Here is a 24,541-nt window from a genome sequence, read left to right as displayed (position 1 = left end):
ATTCATAATTGAAAGGTTTCTCGTACTTGCATTAAATTGTTCTTTTGCGCGCACGCGACTTGATATTGTTTATAACAATTGCGTTATCGTCCCATTTTCTTCGAAATGTAATTGTCCTCTCCTAAATATCAAGTATATATAAGCTTCATAAAATAACGATTTACACAAGCTATATCCGATCAAAATAATTCACAGTTGTTTTTGATCACGAAAGTTGAGTTGATAACGTTTTGTGTTTCGAAAAGTTTTTTGTAAAAAAAAGAGACTAAAATTTATCATCATTAATTGACATCTTTTAAAATTAGCAAGCAAATATTAACTTTATAAGCGATCTCTTATTTTCACAATTATTTATATATTTGCTGCTTTTGGCAAATTGAAATTCAAATGAAAAAAAATTTATATAAATTAGTAATTAGAAATGTTTTAAGAGAACATACGACGGAGGATCTCTCGGCCCCGACAGGGTAAATCCGACTGCATTTATTTTTCATAAGACCAAGGAGTGACGTTCGACGGAAACTTTGACAGCACACACGGAGAGCCGCGCCAAACTGACCGCGTGTCTACATTCCGAGGCGTGAGGTCGTCTCGGAAAGCTAAGTCGTCGCAAACTTTCGTGGGTATCGGTAGGATCGTTTCGATGCAAGGGACGGGATTGTGTACGCGTGCCGGAGTGATTTTTTGCGCTCTAGACCCTCTTTTTTTTTGCCAGTCGACCATCTTCCCACATTACGAATCCTCTCTTCCACCAGTTTGTTCTCCTCCTCTTTATCCTTCGTCTAAACCTTCGCAACTCATCTTTTTCCCTCCTCGACCCTTTCTCCTTTCTTTCTCTCTCTCCTTCTCTTTCTCTTCGCATCTCTTTGCCTCACTCCTTGTCACTCCGTATCTACGTACGGAGGATACGGCACGCGGCACGAGACACATTATTAGCTTAATAACTCCAGGGGACCTTTTTTAATCCCGCCACCGCTCCAGGAGAAGCTGCCTCCGCGGAAGACTTTAATTAAAAAATAAACAAACGAGAGCCGGCCGGTAAACGTGCGAGAGATTTAAAGAGCCCTCCGGATGGGTGGTCCTGGGACATTTGCATTTCGATTTTCGGTCGAGTTCTCGACTCAGAAGCATGTCGCTCGTGAGACACACACTATATCGTTGAGAGAATTAGTCTAAACAATTACTAGAAACGCGGAGGTTTTTTTTCATCCAATAAAATACACGTAGCTTAATAAAAAAAATAAATTTATTATTAGCCAATTCATCGTTTCACCGTCACCGAACAAATATTGTCACCGTACCCAAATCGTTAATGGCTGTCCGATAAAATAGTAGAGGTATAAATAAAAAATTCGACCGGAGCGCTTCGTATTTACGTTTCTGTCGATAAGCCGACAGCGCGGGCAAAAATCTCTATCGTTTAACTTTTCAGCACGCACAAATAATTAAACTAACGAGATTTCACGGACGGAGGCGTGCGGTTCGCGCGCGGCCGTTCATCGTCGATCGTGAAATTCGCCAAACATTTGCGACTCGCAGTTTGCATTTTATTTCGGAATCGACATCGATTATCCGCGGCCATATAATTATCGTTTAACAAATCTGTCGACACGGTGTGCGACCTTTTTCGCGCTAACCGCTCAACAAATCAGATTAGCGAGAAAATAAATATTTCAAGTCATTAATCGATTGTTCTACCGTCGCATAATTTACTCCGCAAGTAGTAAATAGATATGGCAACACTTTGTAGAGCCACATCATATGATTTTCATTGAACGATTCGACCACTGAAAAGGCGCGTACAACTATATTTTATCAGTCATGATATGCTAATGAAGAAATATTGCAACGTAAAAATAGCTTCACATAAATATTAATATAATATTTTAATACACAATTTTCATTACGCCCGTGATTTTTTATTATTACGTAAATGTAATCTAAACATTTGTAATATATTATTTTCATAATATAGCAGCGGCGTTCCATGAAAAATTTACATCTCTCTGTGAGAGAGAGAGATATCTCAATATTTATAATATTTTTACGATAAATTTTTCAATGGATCAAACTGGTAAATTTTTGTAAGAAGGTTGATTCCAAGACGACAAAGTAAAGATACACATTAATTTCATATGAGTATTGAATGTGAGCTTCCTGTTTGCAAGATCGCATTTTCGGTAGGCTCCACCAAAACGTAGACTTTACCTGCAGATTATAGACGACCAATCGCGGCCTAGCAGGCGAAAACCCGTAAGGTGTCCGGCCGCTTATTTTTCCTCGGAAGGGTGAGATTCCAGGGTGGGGATAAGTCGCGGGGGTGGGAGGGTGTATGGGATGGCCAGCCTTGGGCGAAAGAGGGGAAACGGCGGAAAAGTGGGGTAAAATAGGCCGTTGAGTGGGGACGAGGAAGGGCGACACTTAGATAGTAAATCGCAGAGTAGGGGCGAAACTGAAAGATGGAGGGTGAAGGGGGTAAAACAGGGGGTGGGCGCACTGATAGGCGTCCGAGCGACAGAGTCTACACTTCGTTAACCCATTGCAATGTTATTTAATTTGCAGAGTACACGGCGGCGAGACTCCCTGCCTCGGGTAATTTTGAGTTTTCAACGAACCAAATGGACGTCAAAACAACGGCGCGACTGTCTTTATATTGACGCGCGCTTTACATTCCGAACGAGGTTGAATGAGGTCGAACTCCGAATCCTCGGAGTCACTCGAAATAAGAGCAGCGAGACATAAAATTGATTAAACGTCATAATTGACAAAGAGGAAGAGAGAGAAAGAACAATTTTTTTATTACAAAATATCATTAAGCTATCATTATTATTTATCCCTCTCTTTATTCCGATAGAAACATCGCATTATTTCCGCATTAGAAAACGTGTACACACTTTGCAGGACACTTTGTAAAAGCGCACCTTGTTTCGAGAGCTAACGCGATACGCTTTGAAAAAAGAACCTCCCTTCGAGCAGCAACACCCCGCTCGTTTTTCAGCCAGGTGGATGAAAATCAATAGCCAAACAAAAAAATACGCAACCTGCTAGGGAAAACCATCGCGACCCTCGCGTACCCTTTTTTTCCCTTGCTAACTAACCCCTAATCATGACACCCTTAAGAGGTTTTTTTCTAGGATACTTTTTTACAAACGTGCACTTTGTCGGGGTCGTGGGTAAGTAATGGGGACGCAGAGCCACGAGATAAAAAGTGCCCACCCTCGACATTGAATTGGTGGTGATGACAGGTTGATGTTTATATTTATATGCCGCACACATAGACACACAGATACGTATATGCGCGCGCGCGCGATACCAGACGATGATGATTTATCTGCGCGAATGCACACGCTCTACTGCTACGTTAGGTAAATATGAGAACTCACCGTTTGCCTGATGACTGATGACAGTAAAAACTCGTTCGCAGCGCAAATCCCAGTTGCATTGTTGTGCAAAATCCGGACGCTATGCACGGTGCAACGACGTGGGTTTCGGGCGGACTTAACGTCATACAAAATTCCTGGAAAATTAATGAGATTGTTCATTTATCGGTGAAATTCACATTTTGCAAATCAGAATAGTGTTTTTATTTATATTACGATTAAACGACAAAACTAGCTAAAACTAACTTATAACTTAACAATTGCGTTATCCGAATTTAGCCATAATATAAATAATAATATATATAATTTACATTAAATACAGGGAGAGATTGAATAATCAACGTATTCTATATCAGAATGATGCTAAAATAGTTTCGTCTCTTACTCGCGTGTTGTAATCCAACACGAAAACGAGACTCGAAGACCACTAGTCGTTATAATACAATGCATTGTTTAATCACGATTTAAATATCACGGCAAGGCGCGTTAGTTGAGAAGTGAACCACGCGTAAATTCGACTTCGAATGTGTCAGCTGTTGGTAGCGAAAGCGCAATCGGTCACCTCAACATCTGTAAAACTACGTCGATACTGCGAACTGCTGCTGGTTCATGTCCAAGTTGAGGTCGTTCGATCCTACTTCCAACCCACCCACGTTAATCTCTCTCACGGCCTCTCGAATCTTTCTTATACACGAGATCCTTTCCACGATACCCGCCACTCGATATCCTCGAAGTCTTATTATTCATTTGGCCATAAATCCAGTTTCGAGCGAAACCATTTTTTTCTTTTCGATTAAAGCGGAGAATATTTAATATTGAACGCGTCGAAATTCCCAACAAACTGGAATATGCTAAATGATTGAAACGATAACAAGCATTATCAAGAACAAAGGTTTATAGAACGCGAGGGTCAATTATATGATTGGTTAAATTATCACGGACGCGCTCTCATTGATTTAACAGTTTTAATTCGTCGAATAGATAGTTGCGGGGAGAAGAAAAATAGTTGAGAAGAAAAATATCAAAAGTCGAAAAAAATCATACCGTAGCTCTTTTGGAGGGGATTATAAATACAAAAAAAAATCAGGTTTTCTCTCTTCCCGCCGATTTTCGTTCGCACGTGGACCTTGCAGCCAAGAGCTCTCGCAGAGAAAGATGAAAGGTTGCACCATTCGAAGGCAGAGAAAGAGAGAATATTTAAGTCGCGGCAAAAGCCCTCTCTGCAGCGAGGCTGCACTTTTTAACTTCACATGCAAGAGGTATGGTCAGTTCGACGAGTTATTTTCATCAAGGTCGACGTTCTCTCTCTCTTTCTTTCTCGCTCTTTTTCTGTCTCCTACTCCCTTCCTCTCCCCACGACTTATATTCTCTCTTTCTTTGCTCCTGGATGGTGCAACCTTTCATCCCTCTCTCCGGAGCTCTTCTAGATGCAAGGTCCATACATGAACGAGACTCGGCGGAGATTGGTGGGAAGAACACTTACTTCTTTTCGTTTGCAATCTTTTTTAAAAATATTTGCGTCTGACTACGACTCGCGTCAAAAATGAATAATGATTCGCATTATTGGAAACAGAAAAAATAAGAGACTATACATATTTTTTTTATATATTAAAATAATAAATATAAAATTAAACATATTTATACTTCAAACTTCTTGCATGTTTATCCTTGTAATATAAATTTGAATTATTTTTCTCAGCCATAAATTAAAAATTAAAAAAAAATTTTTTAAGAAAATTAAAGATTAATGTCAATACTGCAACTATTTATTTAATTTCATATATCAACTATTTTTCGTTGAAGTGTTTTATTTTATGTGTTGGACTTATATCAAAAGTTATTTTGTCGAAAAACAAATGTGCGCGATCTTGCTTTCATTTTTCATGAAAGTTGTCAGCGCAGAACGTAAAGTTCACCGTTAAAGATAAGTAACTCTCGTTCCCGAACACTTTAATACACGATTAATTACAAAGTAGCCTTTCATTTTTATTAAAACGCAAAGCTGTTTTCGTCGCTGTATACATTACGATCAAGAGTATATTACCCGCTTAACGCACCACGCACTCCGAGATCGTATCTTCGAGCATAATATCGATATCATTTATATCACACACACATTACCGTCATTACGCCGCATATTTTATTTTACGTTGCGGTACGATACGCTTGCACGATAGCTACGATACGCTATCGCGGAATCTTCAGGACCGCCATCGTATTGTAATCCGTAATAAAGCTATCCCATCCTCTTTACATACACGTCGTAATACACGTTGTATCTCCGGTATCGCACGCATCGCTCTTTCTCAGGCTCACGGATTCACGAATCCGCTTTCAAAGTCCGCCCGCCTTCTTCTATTTCTTTTCTTTTCTTTGTTCCTAGACACATCCTACTCTAGGCCCAAGCCTTTTCCAACCGGTATTCGTTAGGTAGAGGTCCCCCGCCATCGCCGCACATTGGACGAAGTCAGTCCCGCCAATTTTAGATACTTTGCCTCTTTTTTTTTCTATTACGACTATTCGCGACCGCGCCCGCCTTCTCCTACTTCTTCTTCTTCTTCTTCTGGTTCCCTCGTCCCGGTCCCCACCCTCTTCTTCCTTCCTTCTCATCGGCCATCGCCTGCCATAGAGCTGCCATTTTATTTTCGCGAGAGTGCACACGCTATTTTTAGCCGTTCTAGAAAACCCGCCTCTCCTTTTTCCGGATCTTGGCAACGGCCGGCCAAGAGAGTCGATCACGACGCAATCCAAACGCGATGCAATTTATTCTTATGCGGCCGCGAAAAATATATCGGGCCGAATACTCGTCGCGCGGTGCCAAGATGACGTTGCCCAGGCGCCACTGGATCATCTTTGACGATCCAACATAATTCACGAGCGACGCCGCGATCAGCTGACAGGAGCAAATGATTCTTATCCGCAATTTTGCCAAACGCGATTGTTCGCATAATTTTATAAAAATATAATTTTATATATATAATATTTTATATATAAATATAATAAATATATAAATATAATATTTTATATATAAATATAATAAATATAAATATAATATTTTATATATAAATAGTAGAATACATATAATGTTACATATTTTTCTGATTTTAATTCAGATATTATAATATCTGATATATTTGCGTTCAATTTTTTTCTCTCCGCAGAGTTTATTTGCGCTAGGCGCACGCGCGTCTTTAACCAATTTCACGCGTTACCGCATTCGCTATCAATTTGCATCATCGGAGGCTTTATTGCCGCGAGCTGGCCGCGATGAGAACTCTTTAACTCTTTCCAGATCGGATTAAATGTGTGACTTCTCTCTCGTCGAGAAGTCGTCATTGACCTTTTCGAATTTTAACCATTCGGAGTAGCGTATCGTAGTACGTCGTTCAGTGCATAATAATAGCAATGATCTCAACTAATAAAATTTGCTAAAACTATTATTCCACGATGTCCGAGCGGGATATATAAAATTCGTACACCGGAGTCGGAAATAGTCACCAGTCGTCGTTTAAAATACGTTTTAATCGTATGCGAGCAATGATTAGATAAAAAAAATCGAATGCGTTAGGATCAATGTGTGTTTGCAATATATATTTCTACGGACATTGCAACGAAATATTTTCATTGTAGACTAATTTGGTCGCAACACGCTGGTTCTGCGTCGCGTGTAAACTCGATTATTTACGCTCCGGCGACGTACAATTTTAAGTTCATGCTACAATAAACACATAAGGGAACGTGGAATATTTTTATCCATTAAATCTGCGTTAGATTAGCAATACCTGTGTTTGATTATTCGAGCGAGACGGAAAAATATTGCAATAATTCTGTATTCTGTAAAGAGGTATCGACACATAGATTTATATATAAAGTTTTTCTGTATGCATAATCAAATTAATGCTTCATATTAAAACAAATGCTGTTAATGTAATGTATAACGTTTCATTATACGATTTTACATCATCGCACGTGTTCAATATATCAATTTCATTATCGATTCAGTCTAGCTTAAGAGACACACTATGTGTCTCTCGTCGACGAAAAAAAAAAGATAAAATATAATGCACGTTCAGCGAGAAAACAACACGCTTAATCGATTGCGGGCGATTTGACGGAATGCGAAAATAGGCGGACGCAACGAGATATATGCGAGCGCGGCGAGATAATGTTTAGTCCCATCAGAATTGTGAGTATTGATCGCGTTTCGTAGTAAATATATAGTTTCATCTAGCGCGTCCTAGTGCGTCCTAGTCGATAAATATGGCCGGCGTGTCCGGCGTTGTATGCACCGCGGTCGTCGCCGAAAGTGCGCCTTTCCGTTTCTTCTTCGCGCGGCGGGCGCAGCAACAACGGAGGGGTTCGTGAGAGAGCCGAGCGTGCGGGGGTCGTCGACCCCGCGGAAAATCGATCAACTGGAGATCGGAAAGGACGAGGGCCAGCGCGCGTATAAAGTCCGCCGTTGGTGCATAGCGAATGCACCGATGCGATGCGTTGCGGACAAAGCGCGTTGCGCCTCGGCTCCGAGCTCGCTGATAAATACAATAGCGTTTTCTCTCTTCAGCCGAGACGAAAGAGTAAGAAAAAAAAAAAAAAAAAGATTTTTCGATCGACGAAAGAGTTCACGATCCTTGAATCTGCGGTCGAATCGAGCTCTCTCGCCGAAGGCGAAGTGCATTTTCACATGCATACTAGTGAAGGATAGATATATAGGATGCTATAATAAAATATGAAACGCGCGAGGGGAACATTTAAATAATAGGAAAAACGTTTATATGTGTATGCAACATTATATGTATCCCATCATATATGTAATAAATAATTAAACATTTGGTTATAATTTGTACGCAGAAACCTCGTGCAAATTACGGCCTCGTGCTTCACGAAGAGTTTATTCGAACGATAATGACGGGGTCGAAGCCTGCTGCGATCGTTTCGATCCTCGATTCCTAGCGCGAGAAATCGTCGGGTGCCTCATCCTTCCGCCGCGAGTACTCTGGCGTTAATACGGCCTCATCTCATCCTCTCCGCGAAAATCGAGAGACGAGATCGCGAGACGCGACCGCACCAAGAGGGGTCCCTTCTACCGCAAAGATTCGCGTCGCGACACCGCGAATACGGATCGGCGTGTCTCGCGTCCGCGTATTTTCGGATGATTTTCCCTTTCCCGAGAACGCAACGAGAAAGAGAGAAAAGTCCCTTCTCACCCTCTCCCGGTTCTCTCGCGACCGTCACTCTCTCCCAAACCACCGCGCGCGTGTTTCCCGCGGAACGGCGGAGGGAAACGGACCGGCGTTTAATGTAAATCGCCACGCACGGCTTATACGCGGGCGGAAAGAGCACAAGAGACCGAAAGCCGAAGTATAAACGGAGGAAAGAGAGAGAACGCGCAAAGAGGAAAGAGGTGGGTTACGAGGGGAAAGAGCGATGGAGAGCTACAGCTTGGCGAAGCAAAGAGCGAGGTAGAGATCGAGGGGTGAAAAGGGAGAACCGGGATGGAGGAAGGTAGAGAGAAGGCAAAGAGAAAGAGAGAGGGAGAGATGAGGTGGCAGCGGATGAGGTGGCGGGTGGAACATACATATGTATAGGTAAATGTGTACCTACGCCCGCATCTCTCTCACGCATTCTCCCTCTCGCTCCCTCTTCCGGAGACCGGACCTCTTTCACTCGCCGTGTCCTCTCTTCCTCCCTTCTCCCGCACCCTCCTCTGCACGTTCCGCACCAGTCCTTCGTTCTTCTCTCGTTTCCACTCGCGATGCTCTCTCTCCCGCCCGCGCTTTCCATCGCAAAGCATCGCAACCATCCTGCTCTCTCTCCCTCATGGCGTGCCTCCGCTCTCGTCGCTGCTCGCGCATACATTTTTTTCTCCCTAATGCTTCCTTTTTTTTTCCTCAACACGCCCCCGGGGCCGTCGAGTGATTTTTATAATCTGCTACTTGTTGCGCCGACACACCACCGGTTTGCCGCCGTGTGTCCGGCGCGGCCCGCCCGGAAAAACCGGAAAATAGAGGAAAACAAAAGAGCGGCCGGCGCGCCGCGGCATCTCGCCGGGGTGGCGCGCTTGGACGGTGGCGGCGACGGGGAAAGGGAAAGAGACACGGTGCGGAGGGGGTGGAAAAAAAAGAAAAAGGCACCGCGGGACCAGCAGCGGCAGCAGCCGGATCATCCGCGCGAGCGCGCGTGTGCGCGCCTCTCTATCCCGCGCGCGCGGTAGCTGAAAATTATTTTTCGACGGCCTCTGCACTCCGAGTGCCCGGCGGGAATTCGCATCGGATATGCGAATATCGAATGCGCGTTCCTTTCACCGGCGGACGATATCGATTGATTTTTTTCGCCCGATGTCGTCGTGGCGCAATTCTCTCGCGCCTATCCCGCCTACCCCTCTCCCTCGCGTTCCCTGTAATTAATTTATCGTCGTCATTATTTCGCGCGCTGCGAACCATGCGTGCCGATGAGGCTGAATTAAAAAACGATATATATTCCGCGACCTATCTCTCTTCTAAGCATATTTAATTATTCCCTCTTCATGTATAAACGCATAATAACATGTCTGCTTATTTCGCGTTCTTTTTTTTTTACGTCTTGTCTCTTTATTATTGGGCAGAATGTGGCGATAAGGAAATATGCATCTCTTTGTTCTTTTGCTATATATCCAGAGTTTAGATATTAAAAAAATAATTTATATATATAAATAATAATTTTTAAAAAACGATGTGACAAAGCAACGACGAGTCGTCATGAAACTGGTTTCAATTTGGAGTGTTAAACGGATTAACTGCGAAGTTCGCACGATGCAGCAAGACAGTTTCGTTTCCCCTGCATGCACTCTCTCGAGATCGTCAGCGCGAGTGCAACGCGCGCGATCGATCGCGGAGTTGGAGGAGGTGGTGGAGAAAAAGGAGGAGGGATACCGTGTAACCAAGTTACACACTGGTCATTCTCCAAAATGCGTGTAAACATTTTCGCGCGCGCAGCTTTTTCTCTTGATTAACATAGGACAATGTTGCGAGCGGAACAATACCGGCGTCAAACAACAAAGCGCAATTAAAAGCGGTTATCGAAAATGTTATCGGACCTCGCGGATTGTATTTTGCGGCGGACAAAAGTATTGGATTTTTTATAACGCGATCAAACGATCACAATGCGAAACCCTGGGGTTGGTGGAGGACGGGGTGGAGGGCTGAAAGGGCGGGGGAGGGGGAGAAGTAATAATGGAGCCCGCTGTTTTGTTGGTTTGCGACCGCGTCGCGCGATTTCGGCCCCCGACCCCCGATCGATCCCGATCTGATAAATCATTCAGCCGAACGGAAAAAACGACAGGTTTCGACCGTTGCACCTCCATCACCATTACCGTTTTACCATAGCGCTTTCCTTTGCCAATGGTGAAAAGTCTATCTGTCTCTCTCTTTCTCTCTCTCACACATACACACACAAACACCCCGTCGACACAACGAGAATCAAAGTCGAGGTTGCCGCTCCGCACCGCGCAAAATGGCTTCCTCCTTTTCAGGAATTATCGCGATGTAGGAAGTCTCTCGCGCGGCGGAAGGACGAGAAGAGAACGGAGAGAGAAAGAGATGAAGAGAGGGGAAGAAGAGAGGAGAGAAAGAGGGAAAGAGAGACAAGCCGGAGGCGCGCAACGGCAACGGCTGCGGCCGCTGTCGGCCGAAAGTTTAAAATAGAATATCTCGCGAGTAACTTTCATCGGTCGTCAAAAAATCGCACAGTGTCGTACTTAGCAGGGGACCCTACACACACACAAACACCCACAAACCCGCTCTGCTCTCTTCCCGTCCTTCTCTTCTTCCTCCACCCACCGCGGCGAGGAAAGACGGCGAAGAGAGAAGAGCGCGGAGAGCAACCCTTTCCATAATACCGCGGTTATGGCATAGGCTATGCTCCGACATGGAAATATAGCAAGTGCATACGTATGCATACAATACACACATACAAGCGCATTCGCTTGTGCATATATCGAAGCGGTGCATCGCGCGAAGCAAGCGAGAATTCAGCGCTGATCAAACTCCCTCTCTTTCTCTTTTGCGAGAAAGTGCATCAGGATATATATTTTAGCGCTTTTCTAGATCGCGTGGAATGACTCTGTGACGTGGGTGGTCCAATCTGCGGGGGAGAAGGAGAGAATTTCGCGTAATTCAACTGTACAGTAATCGCATCGGAATTGCATACGCACGCTGGATCTCTTCTCACGCGAGGCGGGAAACTTTCCTGTTTATGCTCTTTATATCCGCCGACGTGTTTCACGATTTTTGTATACGCTAGTCAATTTCTTCAGGTAATGTTTTGTAAGAAATGATAATTTTACCAACGAGAAGATGAAAAAAAATTTTGGAAATAAAGTAGCTCCTCTACTAGACAAGCGCATCCTTCATTCATATACTTCTGTTCTCCAATATACATACAGATAAATGTGATAGCGCTATATAAATCTCAATGTTACGCAATTATGGTCGCATCTTGCCTATAGAGCGTTGCAAGAAATGTTTTATCAATTCCATCATACATCATTCTCTTTATCTTTGACTTTTGGCAGAAAATTGCACATTGTATGGTGTAATAAAATTTACTTCTAATAATGTTTAATTCTCTTTTCTTAATGGAATCTCTCTCCCTCCCTTTCTAATTATAAACATTTTTTAAATCTTGTACGATTTTTATACAATTTTTAAAAAGAACAGAGAAAATATGAACTTTATTATATTACTTCAGAATACAATTCGGTGGGTGCTCCCCGATCTCCACGCCAGTGAATGACGTAGTCGTAGGTACTCCTTGTGGCCGCCGCCGATCTGCTCTCGCCCGCGTTCTCGCTAGCTCAAGTCAGCCTGGCTAGAGATCGCGCGAGTAGAGTAGAGTACACAACACGCTCTCGTCTGTCGTGGACGCATGCGCGAATGCGGTCCGCGCGCGGCGACTCGATTCGACTCGACTCGGCTCGGTACCGCCGACTCCGGCTCCGGCTTCTCGGCTCTCCGCGGTTCTCGCCCTCCCCGCCAAGGTGCATGCATGCATTCTATGCGGCGTGCACCGCATTAGATGCATTTCTAAGTCGCGCCGCAATAAATCGCAGAAATATCGAAAGCGAGGCCCTCGCGAGTACGATCCGCGCGCGTCCCCGAGAGAGAGCTCGCGAGCTGTGCGTTAACCGATTCCGCGCGAGCGCGATACCAATTCGTCAAAAGAAAGCTAGAGACGACCCGAAGAGGGAATCCGCGGAGAGATAAGAAGAGAGAGGAGAGGAAAAAAAACGAGAGCAAGGGGAGACAGAGAGAGAGAGAGACGGAAACAGAGGGTGGAGAAGGAGGAGAAGAGATCGCGCGTTGATAAAAAGATCGAGAGATATATAGACGATTTCAGTGACGCGCTTCCGCGCACCAGGAGGAGTTCTCTTCTCTTTCTCTCAGCCGCGATCGGAAAATTCGCGAGCTGCTCGAAAAATCGTTCCGAATCGCACGTGAATCGAGCAAGCACAAGAGAGTCCGTCGTGGAGAAAACAAGAGACCATCAACCAAGTGCTCTGCTCGGATACTCTTCTTCGCAAGTCCGTCAATCTCTTGGTTGCACAGTGTGTAAGTGCGTCTGCGCGAATTATCATATCGTATACCGGTTGTTTGCGCGTGCACGCTCGTATATACGCACGTATACGCACGTGCGAGTCATCGGAATCGTTCGGGACACCTGGTGAAACCCTTCTCTCTTCGCGATCCCTTCTCTGGTGGGGGGGATTCACGGATAGTGAGAAGATTGAATTGAATTTTTTGGAAAACTTTCGGGCCGAGACCACCAAAAAATCTGTGGTTCTCGTGAAAAGTATCGTGAAATCCTCGATTTTACCATCGATCTACCGTCAAATTCGAATCATCGCGCACGAATATTCGGGGAACTTTGATGCATCGTACCTAAGGGTGTATCGAGAGAGCAGACACGAACGATATCGCATGCGCCGAGTCTTCGATAATCCGTGCATCTGGCTGGTGTTGCGAATCGTAATTGTGTCGTCTCGCGCTTATTCAATTCTTCCAATGCAGGAACAAACGCGCGAATAAAGAATCGACAATACTCGCTGTCGACTTAATCGAACGAGATCTAACTAGATCGGATCAATAAGAAAAAGAACAGTCTCGCGACAGGCAAATAAGGATAGAACAGAGTTATGCAAAAACGTTAATTGTCAAAATACGAGGGTGAAAAAGGTCACAGCGAGGCGAACAAGGATTGTGATCGAGAGCCTCGGGAAACTATCGCTATCGTGTCTTAATCCGGTACACAAGTAACACTCGCGAAAAATCGTTCTACAGTCTCAAAATTCCGTTCACGCGATCTCGATCTTCAGCATCCAGTGTCGCACGACGTCGATCTGCGATCTCGTGGAAGAGTACGGTAAAGTAAAATATACGACACGCGAGAGATCGAACGGGAAAATCAATCGCGAATTACACGCACGAATACGCCGAAAGGGCACGCGCGTTCGATAACGGGACTCGATCGATCGCGAGAGTGATCTCTCGCGATGCGCAAGATCGGTGCACATCGGTGAGACAGAGAGAGAGATCGGAATCGAGAGGAAAAGTGGATGAGGTGCGAAAAGAGGAAACGCGACGACTCGGGAAACGGCGTCGGATGAACTGGAAAAACAGGCTGCGCCGAGCAAAACAGAACGATGCCGATGACGATGACGAGGACGACGACGACGACGAAAATGATGATTACGGCGATTACGAGGGAGTTTTGAATTTTACGGCGGAATTTGGATTAGCGTTTTCACAAGGTAGGAAAGGATCATCGCGTACGCTTAGATTGAATGACTTGGCTACATATGACATTCTTAATAAATCTGCTACTGCTATATAATAAATCTGCTACTGATATCGAAAGAGATGCTCGCGAAAAGTAAGGCGGAAATAAGAAACAAGAACCTATTTCTATGATATTTCGACTTCGGACAAATCGAATATTATATTAGAAAGAAAAAAACTAGAGTAATAACTTAATCAAAATTTAATTACGAGAGATATAAATTTCATTAATAAGGCATAAGAACAACTCAATTATCGATTCAATAACGAAATAATTATTTCACAATTAATTATAATTACTATAGTTATTTAATTTTGTATAATATATATTAGATTAATTTGAAGAGTATGTGACACAGATAGAACGAACACCCTGTATATATTTTACGTTCGAATAATATTTCGTCCAACGTGTACATACAATCATGCACGATCGTTCTATTGCAAATCAAATGCAATCTAAAATTCGCAAAAAATAAAAAAATCGACTTTGAATCGCCAGCGTCTCGCTTCGTTGAATTCTCTCATGCTCTCGACCTTAACAAACATTTAATATTCCTTGCTTGCAGAAACTCTGCCGGGTACGCTTATGACGCAAAACTACTAACAAAACCGAAAGACTGTGGCGGATGGAGGAAATGACGTCGGGAAATCCTTCCTAACGTCTCCCAATCCCGTTTTTCGTTTCTCTCGGAGAATTCGCTTTGCATCCTACTACTACTATCGCTATCGTTGCTACTGCTACTGCTGCTCTGCTGCTGCTGCTGTTCTGCCACCCCGGTTTCCTCGACGAACATGCCGAGAGTGTCGGCGTAGCTACCTCGAAAACCGACAAGGTATCGAGGATCGACCGTAGACAATCCAGCAGGGTCGTGCGGAACGATCGATCGAATAGGTGCCAGAGAGAAGAGGGAGGCGGGGGTAGAAGTGGCGGTGTACGGGGAAATAGCACGAGGGTTGGTGTGAGGTTTCGGATGCGGGGGCGGAGAGAGGGAGAGAGAGCAGGGTGGCGGTGATTAGTTGCAGTGTTTTGGAAAACAATGCGCAGAATTTCGACGGCGATAAATAATAAAGGACAAATAAAGTGTATCGGGGAATATGTGAAGTGAACGTGTGTCAATAAATAACTGCCGGCATATGTATTTTGTGCGTTGTGTGAGCCGAGAATAAAAGCGAGATGAATTTTTAAAAAATCCCATGAACCGGAAATATCGACTCGCGCGCGCGCGCACTCTTCTCCGTCAATCCGGGCTTGTCGAAAAATTGCGAAAAAGTAATCCCGCAAATACATATTAGGCTCGAATCGATAAATTATTCTAATCTTCCTGAAAGATATTATATATAGATGTATTATTTCGCCTAAATAAATAATTTAGAAATATATTTCGGATATATATATATTGTATTCTCACAGAATATATTATAATCGTTGCATCTAAAGTCCTTCGTAATCGATAATAGAATGCCGTCCGTATATATGCACCGCCCGTTTCCCATAGAATCCAGGAGAAAACCCTCGCGCTTCCTTTCCCGCTGAAAAGTATGTATAAATAAACGAGTTGGTCCCACAATAGTCTCGACGCGCATCAGCGCCATGAGAACGATGATGTTACAATTACAATAGCGCGTTTCCAGGAGATACATTTACCGACCCCTACCATTCGCCCTTTGATTCGATCTTTAAACACAGCCCTTAAACAGGTTCAACTCATCTTGAGATACGTCTGGTCGGGAGGGAAGGCGAAATATAACGCTCGCACGGAACGGAAGAGGGAAAGAGAGCCGCGAAAAAAATGAAAGAATTCTGGACACACACACCGCTGATGCTCGTCCCTTCTCGGCCCCCCACTCGTGCGAGCACACGTTCGCGAGGAGACCCCGTGCGAGATGGATGGGCCATCCCTCTCCCGTCTCGAAGGGGCCCTTTTGCCCCCCTTTTTTAAGGCGGCCGGCTGCGGGGTCAGTTTTCGACGGGCGCGCGGCGCATTAAGATGCTACGCACAAAATTTGTCATCATCGGCCGGTCAACGTCGCGGATCCCACGAAATTAGAAGTTTCGGCGAGAGTTCAACCCCGCGCGAGTTCGATGGCGAGAGACGGACGCCGCGGAAAAGAAGGACCTACCGCGGCAAAAAGGGAAAAGAGAGAGAGGAGAGGAGGAAGGGCAACCAACGCACAACGGCGCGGCGCGAACACCGGCTGGATCGCTTCTGCAGTGATGAACGCGTGATGGATATTAAATGGACGCACGGTACGCATCGACAGATTAATTCCATTTACGAGGTGCTGCTTTTGACCAGGGAGGTTTTAACAAATATATGAGTTACACACGAGAGCGCGACGTGTGCGCGCTCGACTAAAAATACTCGCGAATCCCTTTTCGGTGTTTTGTCGTCGCCCGGAATCGTTCGCGGATACATATCGAGTCGATTGTAGCGTGCCGTGATTGCGCCGCTGTCTATTCAATCTTGCCTGAATCGTAACGATCATTTGCGCGCGAAATTAGATGACGCGTTCCCCCTCTCAGATTACACACACACACACATATATATATATAAATGTTCTCTCTCCTATATTATATATATGTATATTAATATTATTTTATTAATTTTATTAAATTTTTTTATTACTCTGCTCTCATTTTCTCTCTATCCTCTCTCGCAATTAAAAATAAAATAAAAAATATTCCCTCTCACAATTATACATACGAGTGAAATTGTAGAATATTCATCGGCGATGTTAACGCACTCGCGAAATTCCCGATAATGATAGTTTTAATTTCCCCATTTGAACAGCATATCTGATGTACTCGTTGGTTACGAGTCGAAACATCTCTCGCGTTTCAATCGAAGAGTGAAACGGACAAACGAATGTAACGCAAGGACAATCCTACGAATATGATCGCGCATTTATAGCTACAGTCCTTTATAATCAAGTGCGATGTATCCTGACTCTCGTGATTTCTCACGTTATCGGAATATAATTTCGAGAGTACTCGTCCGATTTCTCTTTCGCTTCATCGTCGTCCTTACTCTCACCTCTATATTTGGACCTATCTCATCTCGAATAATTAATCGCAAATAGTCCGTGCCCGATAAAAGTTGACGCGAAGGAAGGACGCGAAGGGGTTTGTCGTGCCGCCCTCCGATCCTTTCGAGGCACGGCCTGACGTTTAATTTCGCTAATTTCTTTTCTCCCGTTCGAATTACTCGCGGTACGACGCTTCGTCCCCGACGTAAGGGTTGCTTCCTACTATCCCGAGTCACCCTTACATTTTCTTTCTTCTCGAGAGAGAACGCGAGGAGAAGGAAGGGGGTTAGCCTTGCCATGAGAATGAGGGCCGGAAAAATAATTACTCTCTGCACACCGCGAGAAGAATACTGGATGCTTGCTCCGAGATGATGAGCAGGGACAAGAAAAAAAGCCCGGATGATTCTCTTAAGCTCTATCTGCCCTCGCGGGTTTAACATTTTTTTGCGTTTCTCATTTTGAATACAATAGAAACACTGCAGAATTTCTATCTTTGATAGTTTCGAATCGCATATTTCAAAAGTAGAGTATGAAAAAAAGATAGGATAAAGTGGAGAGCTTCCCTGAAATGAGATTTTAACTTGTTCCGAGGGAATATAAAAGTTTGTTAAGTAATTTGTCTGCCGAAATATACATGTTAACGGTACAGACAAAAGTTTCAGGTACAATGATTTCGTCGCGCAGTGGGATAAGCCGCGAAAAGTATGATAATAAGTCACGGTACTCGTGATGATAGACACAGCTATTTTCGGCGATAGAACAACCCGAGATAATAAATACTATTGCGTAGCAAAAATAGAGTTTTTAATATGAGGTGCGCTAATTCGAGAGTCGCGCTTAACATTAAAGTGTATCCGATGTTTCATCTGTGTTCATATACGAATAACGTGATTTAAAAAATATTTAGCCAATTAAATGAATCAAAATTGATAAAATAGAAGGACCGGCTCGACGGTATATAAAATATTCATAAAGCCACAGAAATTTAATACTTCACGAATTGTTCGATAAAATGCAATGGTAAACTGTTTGTTTTGTTACGAAATGTAATAGGTAAATAAAATAAATGGAAAATCTAATAATTATTTAAAAAGCTGTCCCTATATGTGACAGATTGTCGAAAAAAAAAAAAAAATATTCAGTTCTCAATTTGTCAAAAAGAAGAGAGAAAACTTCTTTTACACGAGATTCTATTATCCTTACAGATTGAATCGTCCAATTGTAAGCCGGAAATTAGACTTTTTCTTTCCTTTCTAGGAAGATAAAAAGTTCCTCCTCGCTCTCTTATCTCTCAGTCACTAAAGTTAAAGTAGCCAGAAAGTCGTCGTTCATGATCTGAATAACGAAAATCGCCTGCTGAAATCAATTCTTCGATGCGCCAAGCAAAAAAAAAATGAAAAAAATAAAAATCATCCACGTTCGATCGATCCGCTATCGGTTGATGTGTACAATATACTTTTTGATTGTACTCAGTTATGAAAAAAGAGGTATCCGTCCCGCAAAGTCATTTCAATTGCGCTTTATTGATCAAAACAATGGAAGAGCCATGTAACGAATGGAGAAGGACGGTAGACAGAGGGAAAGAGGGAGTTAAAAGGAACAGAAAGAGAGGATGTGTATGCGTATGAGAGAGAAAGAGAAAGAGAGAAGAGAAAAGGGAAAGAGCCGTGGAAAAGAGTCGGGGGAAATACAGAGAGGGTGGGTCGCCGCTAACGAAAGATGGCGTAAAAATGGAGGGTGAAAAATGTGGAAAGGGCGAACCCCATACTACTCGATTCTCCTTCTTTCCTTCTCACGCACATACTCTCTCTCTCTTTCTTCCTCCCCCTCGCTTTCTTTTAGGCGTTCCGATGGGAATACGCCTACCGAAACGTGCTGGAAGATTTCGAAATTTTGCAGGTGGCATCCCTAGGGCCATACGGCAACTTTTTAAGACGATTTCCATTAGCGTGCCGAAGAGGGATATTCGTTGTTTAATGCTGCGACTTACAAATGGAAATATCTTAAAAGCGTTGTTCGGTAACGTTCAGTCTAAGAAAAAGATAGATCAGTCTCTAACCGCGCGATTCTATCGTTGTTGTTGGTCGTTTAGTCAACGTGACGTAGCGATAATTGAGTTATATTTTCAGATCAAAATGCGATTTTCTTATTATTCTTCGCAATTATACGAATTGTGTCTTGCGAATTTGATAACTTTATCCTACTCCGTTTTTATCCCTCTAAAATATCCATGCCGATAAAAGTACAAACGGGCGTTTATTACGCGCTATTTTAACTTGAAGCAACGCCTGTTTCGTGACGCGAATGCCCGCGGGTTAATTTCGACTCATCGATTAATCCGTCGACGCATTTACGTGGTAACGCTAGAAAAGTCCGCTCGTGTCGTTCAAGCCAACTTTTCAACCGCGATAGAATAGTGAGAAAACGAAAGAGAGGGAGAAAAAGAGAGATAGACAAACAGAAAAGCGCGAAAGGTCTAATTTTACGGATTTTCTCGCATTCTGAATAATTCAAGGCTGGCAACCGAATTCGAATATGGTCGGGAGGGGCCGCGATATTACGGGCAGGGGGAGCAGAAGGGTGGCGGGGGCACCAAAGTTAAAACAAACATTTTTGCGCGTGCGAGCCTCGGCCATAAAGCTCTGCCCGGCCAAATGCATCGGTCGGCGGTTGCATAACACTCTAGAATAGCCGCGGAAAATGGTGGACCTTCTCTCTCCTATACCTTTTTCTTTTTTAGACCGCGCCGAGCGCGCTAGCCGGGGCAACCAGCGGCGCGGGAGTGTGTTTCGCAACTGATTTGCCCGTTCGAGGACAATTCATCGATCGTTTTCGCGCTTTCGTCCGCGCGAGAGGCATTCTACCCCCTCCTCCCCCTTTCCCACCTCCCGCCCCGCGTCCCGATCCGAGTAACGACGTTAATTAAATTTCGATTGCGTGTAATTAAAACACGCACGTAAACAGCTCTCATTCTTCTTTTTTTATTTTTTTATCGACGCGATCGCGGCGTGAATTGAACGGACGTACGACTGAAAAGTTGTCGGTTTCAAACAACATCCCTTGCCAAATTTCGCGCCGGCATTCTTGCGAAACTGACAAGTTTTCGTTCTACTTGTAAAAGAAGAACAAAGTATATATTTAACCGCGTAAACGAGCCAATGCATCGAAACGATGACGTCTACGCGAACGAATCCGATCGGTCGATGAAGATCGGATGCACAGAAAACCGTGTTAACGGAAGAAAGACAGAAGGAGAGAGAGAGAGAGAGAGAGAGAGAGAGAGGGGGGGAGAACGGTACTCGAAAGTCCTGTCTTTCGAAAATATCAGAGCAATTAAAATTATTTATTAAAGGGCACCACCCTAAAATAAATAGAGAGAATTGCGGAAGGGCGCCCCGATGGAAAGGTGCGATCCGATTAAAATCTAATTTTTCACGGATACTCTCTTAATTAAAACATTAAATTGATTGCGGCGTGAGGTCGCGGCGACGACAGGGTGCTACGTGGGGGGGGGAGGGGAGGGTAAGGGGAATGGCACTGTCTTCTCAAGGCACGACCAAGTGACGAGAGAGCGAGCGGAAGCGAGGTGGGAGTTGGGGGTTCGTGCTAAAATAAATGAAAATGAAATCAATTATAAAACTGTTTGAGGAGCCTCCGAGGAACAGGCAGTACTCGATAGACGGATGGATGGATGGATGGATGGATGGATGGACCGGTGGAGGTCGATCTTGAATTTTCTTAATTAAAAATCCACAGACTTTGCTTTCAATTAGAAACAAGCATATCGCGTCACCACTGTTAAAACTTGCAATATGTTTCGCGTTTCTCGTATCATTAATTATTGAAAAAAATGTCGAAATTCTTACATCTACTATATAGAATTAATAATTATTAATAAAATATAAGTACATCTGCCGAGTATATCTAAAGCTGATAAATTTGAATTAATCTGATTGAACACACGTTGAATTGCATTATGTGTAATCCAGAGATACTAAGAAGTCCTGTGTTTTCTGTCCAGAGAAGTAAAAGATGAAGATAAAAAATGAGTCGCTAACGAAACAAAAGTTTTCGCGACGATCCTTTTTTTCGAAGCGAAAGGAGAGGAAAGAGAGCGCGCGCGCCTCCTCTCTAATCTCGAGATTTTCGCGGCGCCAAGACGTCGTCTCGATTTATGATCCTCTTAAATCTCTCGTCCACCCCGTCAACCGCCCCGCGCGCGTGTCGCTCTTTTGTCTCTCTCTCGGCGCACTTTTGCACTTTTAAAACTTTCTTCACCGCGGAGAAATTTCATTATAAGAGGAGCGACTCCTCGGGTCGTTCCTCGCGCGATAAGAAACGGAACCGAGTTGGCCGGCGTGGTTTACGCCGCGCACCAGTTTGAAACATTGCTGGATCTTAATCGTCCTCTTCACCCCCTTCCATCGCCGCATCCTGGACTTTACCGCGACTTAATCAGCGACGCGACTTTATAGAATAGATAAACAAAGTTCACGCGTCTCGCGAACGGCGTGCCAAGAATGCGCCGGCTGCATCAAGAGAGCGAGAGAGATAGACGTAGACTCGACGATTGACATAGGCTCCGAAGCATGTCGCGCCAAGCGCATGTTTCAATGCGTGTCGCTAAAAAGAATTTTCGCTATACACATCGGGCTCATACCGAGAGAGCGACACAAAACGCCCGGATAATTATGATTTTTTGTAACGGGAGCAACGGGGCGAAATCAGTCCGCTCGCATTCTTCGTAGATAGATATTTGGCGGACAATGCCGCCCTTAAGTTCTCTCTCATTCTCCTTTTTCCTTTTTCGGCCCCTTTCCGCGCCTTTTGTTCCCTTTCCGAAAACAGACCAGACACGCGCGCACAAAGGGAAGAGACTCGAACAATGAGAGGCCCGGCGACGATGACCTCGAATGAAATGGCCGAAATATTCGGCGACTTACTTAACTTATCCTATATAAATGGGCGCGATCCTAGAGAAAACTATTGCGAAATATCGAATTCGATTCGACATCCCATATCAGTGAAATTTCCGAGCCGCCAGAGAGAGGCGGAATATAAAATCGTACAAATATTGCCCGTCATACAAAATCGATCAATACGCAATTATTTGAGGAACAGAGATAAATATTTAAAAATTACACCATTTCAATTCCGTCCAAATACGCCGTGTGTACACTGCGTACATGTATACACTCTCGTGTGTGTTGTAAGCATATCTCTACATATATAAATAATAAGTAAAATATGCAAATAAATAATAAATTAAGTAATTAATTTTGGAAATATTTATGGAACCTCCTTGTTTCGACGAGGAGATAGCGTCAATATAAAGCTCTGTAAAAAGTATAAGGCATACGTGTCTATTTCGGCACGATAATCTTTCGAGATTACACCTTACTTGCGATATCGATACATTCTGATGCAGGCCGCAGCTGCTCTCACGGGAGATCGCGGCATATGCCGCGACGATCGTCGGCTCGGCTCTTCTGATTATCCACGTGTTACATGCGCGCGGAGAATGGGCATCTGGCCCATCTGGAACGCTTAATAAACAGATTGTCTCGTCTCTCGCGCGTCACGTTCTCCCTCCCTCTCTACTTCCACCTCTCTCTCTTTCCTGACAACAAAATCGGTCTGTCACGCGATACTCAAAAATGTCAACAAAAAAAAAAAATTATTGACACAAAATAAGAGTAATCCTTCGCGAGAGAACGACTCGCGATTCAACCTTGCGAAATCTGGGTCATCGTCGCTTATGCCGCCGACCTCGGGAAAGGACAAATTGTCAATAAGGATACAATAGAAAGGCCAAGCCTTTTTTCGGCCAAATAAACTCAAGTATTCTTTTTTTATTAAAAAAAAAAAGGAATCGAATAGTACGAAGTAATAACGTTACGACGAAGATCGTTAGAAAGCCGAAAATTGAAGCTTGATAATTCGAACGCGCGATTGATACCGTTTGTATACGCGATTAATCGCTCGCGAGCTCTCGTCCAGCGAGCACGAGTTCAACGAAGGGAACATTGACCTTCGCCGCAGTTGTCGAGCGATATGGAAATACCGCGAGGAAACGCGAGAGAGAGAGAAAGAGAGAGAGAGAGGAGCCTTCGTTCAACGAAGTGGGGACCGAGATTCACGGCTGAATCGGCCGCAAATTGCGGCGAAAAAGGCGAAAGTTGGCCGTGTAACTTTCTTCTTTCTCCCGTTGTTCGGTCGTTCGAGAGATTGGCTGGCTCTACTCTGATTTTTGTTTTCATTTGATTACCCCGGATGCCCGCGAGCCCTTCGTTTTACCCTTCCACCGTCAAAAGGGCGCAACTGAATCAAACGAGCTGCTGTGGGACGGTTTCGCGGAAACTTGGCGCGAAATAACTTTGTGGAAAGCGGTAACGCGGCGGCGGAGGATCTCCTCCGTGAGAGATCCCCGTTATTTTCTCGAGGTGGGAGAATCGATAGGGCCACCTACCTACATACGCCGGACATGCCGCCACGACGGCGGCGGCGGCGGCGACGGCGGTGGTGGCGGTGGTCGTCGACACGCTAGGTTGGGTTAGGTTAAGCCCGAGCGCTTAGCCCGATAGCAGCAGCGGGCCGGCTGTGTGTGAGATGCGCTCTAGCTCTAGGTGTTTACACCTCGCGGAAGGCCACCGCAGAGAGCGCCCAGGTGTCATGACCTAGGACGAAAAAGGAGAGACGCCTCTAGGAGAGGATCGTTTCTCACCGCGAAGCCCGCCCGCCGCGCCCGCTCGTTTCCTCGTCAACGTCGGGGGATTACTTTCTCATTTAGATTTTATCTCGCGCATCTATACCCGCCGCCGCCCTTTCCGCCCCCCTCCCCGCCCACCGACCGACCGCTCTCGTCTGCTTCTCTTTCAGCTTGTCTCCGACGATTATTTCTCGATTCCTTCTCGCGACCAGGCTCCTTTGTTTTTACTAATTACCCAGAACGTCAGCCATTGACCTCTCCAGCCCTTCCCGACGACTCTCTCTCCATCTCTCTTCTACCGCTCGCCATCACACGATTTCTCCACTGATCATTAGGCGACTAGCCAAGTGGGTGTCCCATGAGTCGCCGTCCCTCCGGGGAAGGACGTTCTCGATCCTCTCTCGGGCTTTCGTCCCGCTTACAGATGGGTGAATCGATCTCATCACGTGGCAAAACGAACGTTGAATAGTGCATTGAACGTCTTCTAAATTAAATTGGGCGAAAGTTCTCGTATTTTAACACGTTATATTGATACCGTCCAGAAATGATCTCATTATCACGTCGTATAGTATTATTCTGCTAACATCGCCTAAAAGATGTATGGAAACGAT

At 44.4% G+C, this 24,541-nt stretch overlaps 1 protein-coding gene and 1 long non-coding RNA gene across 2 annotated transcripts in view; one reads left to right on the top strand and one right to left on the bottom strand.

The window, feature by feature from the left end:
* LOC145934343 (uncharacterized) overlaps positions 1–24,541 on the bottom strand; it is a 149,784-nt gene that overhangs the window by 113,348 nt on the left and 11,895 nt on the right. Inside the window, exon 3 of the mRNA XM_083034702.1 lies at positions 3,384–3,517. Coding sequence (XP_082890828.1) covers positions 3,384–3,517 — 134 coding nt within the window. The remainder of the gene's footprint in view (positions 1–3,383; positions 3,518–24,541) is intronic.
* On the top strand, positions 12,327–15,875 carry LOC145934031 (uncharacterized). Its single transcript, XR_014424978.1, has 2 exons — positions 12,327–14,163; positions 14,761–15,875. It is a non-coding gene; the product is annotated as an uncharacterized LOC145934031 (long non-coding RNA).

The sequence above is a fragment of the Prenolepis imparis genome, unplaced genomic scaffold, assembly GCF_030444845.1.
Source record: "Prenolepis imparis isolate NDT839.2.m4 unplaced genomic scaffold, iyPreImpa1.0 SCAF_3, whole genome shotgun sequence".
NCBI lineage: Eukaryota > Metazoa > Arthropoda > Insecta > Hymenoptera > Formicidae > Prenolepis > Prenolepis imparis.
This window is presented reverse-complemented; position numbering and strand designations above follow the sequence as displayed.